The 5,510-nt window shown below is 44.4% G+C and overlaps 1 protein-coding gene across 3 annotated transcripts in view; it reads left to right on the forward strand.

Moving 5' to 3' along the window:
* LOC126394499 (tetratricopeptide repeat protein 28-like) overlaps positions 1-4,532 on the forward strand; it is a 196,264-nt gene extending 191,732 nt beyond the window's left edge. For 2 of the 3 annotated variants that reach the window (XM_050051332.1, XM_050051335.1), the window contains 5 exons: positions 8-84; positions 757-780; positions 1,641-1,770; positions 1,910-2,017; positions 2,170-4,532. In XM_050051332.1, the coding sequence (XP_049907289.1) occupies positions 8-84; positions 757-780; positions 1,641-1,770; positions 1,910-2,017; positions 2,170-3,788 (1,958 nt within the window). In that variant the 3' untranslated portion in view covers positions 3,789-4,532. The remainder of the gene's footprint in view (positions 1-7; positions 85-756; positions 781-1,640; positions 1,771-1,909; positions 2,018-2,169) is intronic. The other variant, XM_050051334.1, reaches the window with a different exon arrangement.
* The last annotated feature ends 978 nt before the right edge of the window (positions 4,533-5,510 follow it).

The raw sequence follows: 5,510 nt of genomic DNA on the forward strand, positions 1-5,510 counted from the left end.
CCCTCAGGTCTGCCGCCACCAGCTCTCCAGGCTTTGTGCAAACTCATCACAGCTTCAGAGGCAGGAGAGCAGCTCATCAATCGGGTAGGCCCCCGCAGCTCTGAGACAATGCTACTGGGTTTTTAAATCTAATGCAGCACATAGACATTGATCTTTGGCTCAAACGACAAACACAATTGCTATTATTTAACGTTAAGAAATACTGAGACAGTCCCTCTCACTTTTTCTGACACGTTTGCACACCTTTGTGCCATGAGGTTCTTGCTAGAAGAGAATATCAGGGATATTTCATTGCATAACTTAGTTACATCAGGACTGGATATGCACCGGCAAGCTGCAGCTTAATCTGCACTGAAATGCAACATGGCAGCCGGACTAGCAGTCCTTCAAGTACAAAGTCTTAACCACAATCTGAGTCCTGTTCTCTTGCACCCGAGCTCGTGACATCAGAGCATTAATCTTACGCCTTTATCCCTCTTTACGTGTAACATGTGGCTATCACGTACTTAAAGTGAAAGACCATCCAGTTAATTGGTGATAAGCTGTTTTTGTTGCCTCATACTGCAAATGCACAGAACATGAAACATGCTGGATCTAATCTGTGTATGCTGATTGCATCAAACTATTAAACACCTCTGTTACTTGTTGCTGTTATCCTTCTTGTTGACCTGAACCCTTGTACCCTTTGTGAATGGCCTGTGTGCATGCAATTAAAAGCCTATTCTCTCTCCCCTGCCCCTAACGTGCGGTCTGAAGGCTGTTAAAAATATGGTGGCAATGGTAAGTGTGCCTTCACATGCCTGCACTCCATCCCATTCTACCCTTCTCCTCCTCTCTTCTCTGTCTGTCCTGCTACACTTTCTTAATTAATAAACCAACACCTTTTTGTGTAGAAGCTGCATGACAATCTAATGATCAGTTTTGTTGTTTTTCATATTGTTTAGCATTTGCATGCATAAAGTGTAGCCAAGCAAACATTTACTGTTTCTTTCTTCACTGCTAGTTCCTGTAGTCAGATCTTAGGGATTTTTGGTATTAAAAGATTTACAACCCTGGTTCATTACAGGTCAGAGGGAACTTTCAGGGTGGTAGAAGGGATAAAGCTATGATGTAAAAACAAACCTCTCATAATTACAAAGAGTGAAGTGAGCAAATGAGGCATGTTTCTACTTTCTGCACAGTTAATCATGTTGACAAAGGTGTCTCTGTCAGAAGCCATGTAATCGCCTAACAAACCAGGCAAGTGTGCTCTCAGGGCGCATGTAAACCCCGTAAAGCGGACACCCTTTAAGCTCTGAATCAGGTTCTTTTGCCCTGAGTACTCCAGCATAGTATTGAAACATGGAGAAACAGATTCATACCTTCTCCAGAATATATGTGTACAGCAGTGGCACAATAAGATGTGGCTGCCATTAGGTTTAATAGATGAAAAGGCAATATTAATTGAGAGTAAGGAACTGTATAATGTTGCCGTTGGATGATTTAAAGTCTTGATAGAATAGAAATGGTTTGATCACACAAATTAATTGTACCCATTAATCAAATCTGCAGTAGATTTCACCAGTTTATTATAGTCTTGCACTCATTCCTAACCACTCCGTGCCTCTTGCGCCATTTGTCTTCTCCCTGTTCTTCTCCAGCTCCACCAGGTGCTAGTTCAACTCCAGACAGGAGAGAAAGAACAGGATTTCTCCCTCCTGCCCATTCAAGTGTCCATCAGTGTACAGCTATGGAGGCTGCCAGGATGCCATGAATTTCTGGCTGCTCTTGGTGAGTCACCTGTTTCCTAAGAAAACTATTGATTCCTGTCCCCTCCAACATCCCACCCCCCATGCATCCATGTGTCCCTGTGGACTCTTAGACACATTGTCAAATGTTTGAGTTACAGCTGTTGCTTTTATTTGTGCAGGATTTGACTTGTGTGAGGTAGGCCAAGAGGAAGTGGTGCTGAAGACTGGTAAGCTAGCCAACCGCCGCACCTTGCACTTTGCTCTCCAGGCTCTGCTGGCGCTGTTTGGTACGTAAACTTATATACTCGATGTTCATTGTATCATTTCTGTTCTTGACTGCACATTGAAATCATCCAGAATGTCCATTCACCTTTGTAGCAATCCTGTTGTTTTTATTAAGTGTGACATTGTTTCCTGTTCTCTTCCTCTCTTTGTTCAGACTCCACAGAACTGCCCAAGCGTCTGAGCCTGGACAGCTCATCTTCCCTTGAGTCTCTAGCTTCAGCCCAGTCTGTGTCCAACCCCCTGCCCATGGGATACTCAAGCCTTCCTTTCTCTCCTCCTTGCCTGGACAATCAGGCATCAGATGCCATCTCTGTCTATAGTCTCAGCTCTGTAGCCTCCTCCATGAGCTTTGCTTCCAAGTCAGACTGTGATTTCCTTAGTCATCGGCAACGCAGTGGGGCCACTGCACACTACTCTATCCACAAACACCCTCATGTTCCCCGCAGTCGCTCCTCTCCTCATGGGGCAGCTGCTGCTGCTGCAGTTGCAGGAGCCCGGGGGGACGATGAGGAATATGAGGGCTTTTCCATTATCAGCAGCGAGCCTCTGGGAAGCCACTGTGACTCTCTGCCTCTACCACCAGGCCACAGCCAGCGCCACCACCGTGGAGGCAGGGGGGTGGTTGGCGGGTCCGGCACAGGGGCAGGGAGAGGCTACACTGTATCAGTATCATCAAGGGGCAGTGTTAGCACACCTACATCTCCTGTCAAAGCATGCCTAGTGCCCAGCCCGAATTCACCATTCCAGAAGGTGGGTAAGGTGAGCAGCTCAGATACAGGGGAATCTGACCAGTCCAGCACTGAGACAGACAGTACTGTCAAGTCTCAGGAAGAAAAAACTGTCCCTTTGGATCCTCAGGAGCTGGCCCAGAAAATCCTGGAGGAGACTCAGAGCCATCTACGGGCTGTGGGTAGTCTTCAGCGGGCTGGGCCAGAGGGTGCGACAGCTGCAGGAACCTCAACCCGGAGCAGCGCCTTCCGTTCCTCTGAAACTAGCGCATTCAGCCGTCCTAACAGCAGTGCTAGTGGCCGAGCTCAATCCTCCCCAAGACCCAAACCTCCCTCCCGTTCCTCTTCACTGCAGAAGATAAGCTCTGGCTACAATAGTCCTGCAATCTCTGAGTCTTCCCAAAAGGAGGGCAGCCATCCTTCGCCAACTCTAGACAGCCATGCACAGTTCAAATTAAAATACCCAAGCTCCCCATACAGCGGCCACATCTCTCGTTCCCCAAGTAATGTGTCTCCCAGTTCTGGCCACCAGTCTCCTGCTGGTAGTGCTCCATCCCCTGCCCTGTCGTACTCCTCCACAGGTTCAGCCTGCTCTACATCGGCTGATGTCCCAGACTTGGACCGGCTTAGAAGAGGGGTGATTGATGAAAAAGTCCAAGCTATCCACAATCTGAAGACCTTTTGGGCTAATGCCGCCGCCCAACAACAGCAACATCTAGGTCCCGTCAGAGCCATCCACGGCGCTCCTGGAGCCCTTGCTTCTGCCAGTAGGGACGTACTGAGCCTTCTGAACCTCTCACCACGCCATTGCTCCCCTAACGATACCCAAGACAGCCTGGAGCTGCGGGAGCTGGGGCTGCAGTCACTAGATAGGGGCAGCAAGAACTCTTCCAATGGACACCACTGCTCCAATCCCAGAAAAGTGGCCCCATCACCGACTATTTCCACAAGCAGTAGCCCTGGTGCTCGTTCTATCCGACTACCTGCTGGCAATGGATACAAGTTCCTGTCGCCTGGAAGATTTTTCCCTTCCTCTAAATGCTGAGACATTTACAAGGGTCCTATACTTTTATCTATCATTTACTATCCTGTGTGCTGGAGGTGTGGGGCACTTTTTTGAGGACCACTATTGGTCCACCAAGCTTGACTTACAGTGAGAAGGATTCGATTGGTCAGTGAGTGTGATCCCGCAGAGGCACATGAATGCTTTAGAGGGTGTCTTGTCTTTGTGCCCATAACAATGTAAATGGCAATGAGAAATACTCAACGACCTGATACTGTGTTTGTGTGTAACTGTGTGTCAGGTAGATGTAAATGCCATTTGGTATTTTTCTTTGCTGTTTGTGTGGGCCAAGATGCAACAGCTATGACTGATTTCCTCCATTCTATTTTTTTTGTTTTGTTTTTAAATTGAATGGTTATTGTTATTATTGTTTGTTATTGTTATTAATATTATAATAATTATTATTATGTTTTGTAAATTAATTCCAGTGTTTCACAATCAGTATTAAGCGTTTTTATATTATTAAAAAGTGAACAAACCTGTACCATGTAAAGATGGATAGAGTGGAGAAAAAAAGATTTAATATTTTTTATTGAAATCAAAAGGGCATTTTGCCTGATTTCTTTGTGAATTGAGTGTCTGCTCTGAAGCATGGATTCTCTTGCTATTCAATGTTAAGTACCATGTATGACTTTTTAGCCCATGATTTTTTGAGATTAAACATGAACGTTTCATGACAACCATCTGTCATTTATCAGTAAACTGTTTCAATAAAAAAAACATCATGTTTGCTTTCTTGTATCCCTGACTGTACATTATTCTGTTGTAGATAGATAGATAGATAGATAGATAGATAGATAGATAGATAGAGAGAAGTAGAAGTACTGATTGTAGAGTAAAAATATTACAGTCAGTGTTTTAAGATTATATATGGTGTCTTTAGATTAATATTACTGCTACATTCATGTGTATGTTGCATTTTACCACTGTAAATGTTTAAGGCCATGCTATATAAGGTCATCATGTGTGTAGCGTTGCTGTCCATCTATCTCTAAAAAGTCAACTTCTCATGATGTCAGAAAAACAGGCCTGTTTTCAGCCTTGTGACGATGCATTTTCCTGATCCAAAGGGGTTTTTTAATAGCTTATTTTGCTTAAATTAGGAAGAATTTTCTCACCACATAAAGGTACACGTCATCCTTCAGTTTAAAATACACATTTACATATGGAGATGGTTTTCACTAGGCAGAAATAGTATGAAAAATTGTAATTATAAAATAACTAAAGCCATCAGACAGATGTAGTGGAGTAAAAAGTATTTAATTTAATATTTACCTCTGAGATGTAGTGGAATATGAAGTTGCATCAAAGAGAAATTCTCAAGTAAAGTACAAGTACCTCTAATTTCTACTTGAGTAAATGTACTCAGTTACATTTCCAGTGACAGATACCAGGTGTTAGGACACGTCAAACTAAGCATGTGGGCTTCAGGCCGTGCAGCAGATAATGAAAGCGCATGCTCAAACTCTTGATCACGACAGGGACTACTTCATAAGTAGGCCAAATCTGAGATGATGTAGCACCTTGGTGACTGATGTGGTTTTAATGTGATTTACTGACAGATGAACTGGTGCTCATTGATCAGACCAGATGTGCAAAAGGCGGGTAAAAGTGACTACAAAGGGATTCTATTGGTTAATAGTAATTAGCGTGTCCGTCCATGCCTCCTCCCGCAAATCACCGCTCGCGGGGGGAGGGACCGGG

The sequence above is a fragment of the Epinephelus moara genome, chromosome 8, assembly GCF_006386435.1.
Source record: "Epinephelus moara isolate mb chromosome 8, YSFRI_EMoa_1.0, whole genome shotgun sequence".
NCBI lineage: Eukaryota > Metazoa > Chordata > Actinopteri > Perciformes > Serranidae > Epinephelus > Epinephelus moara.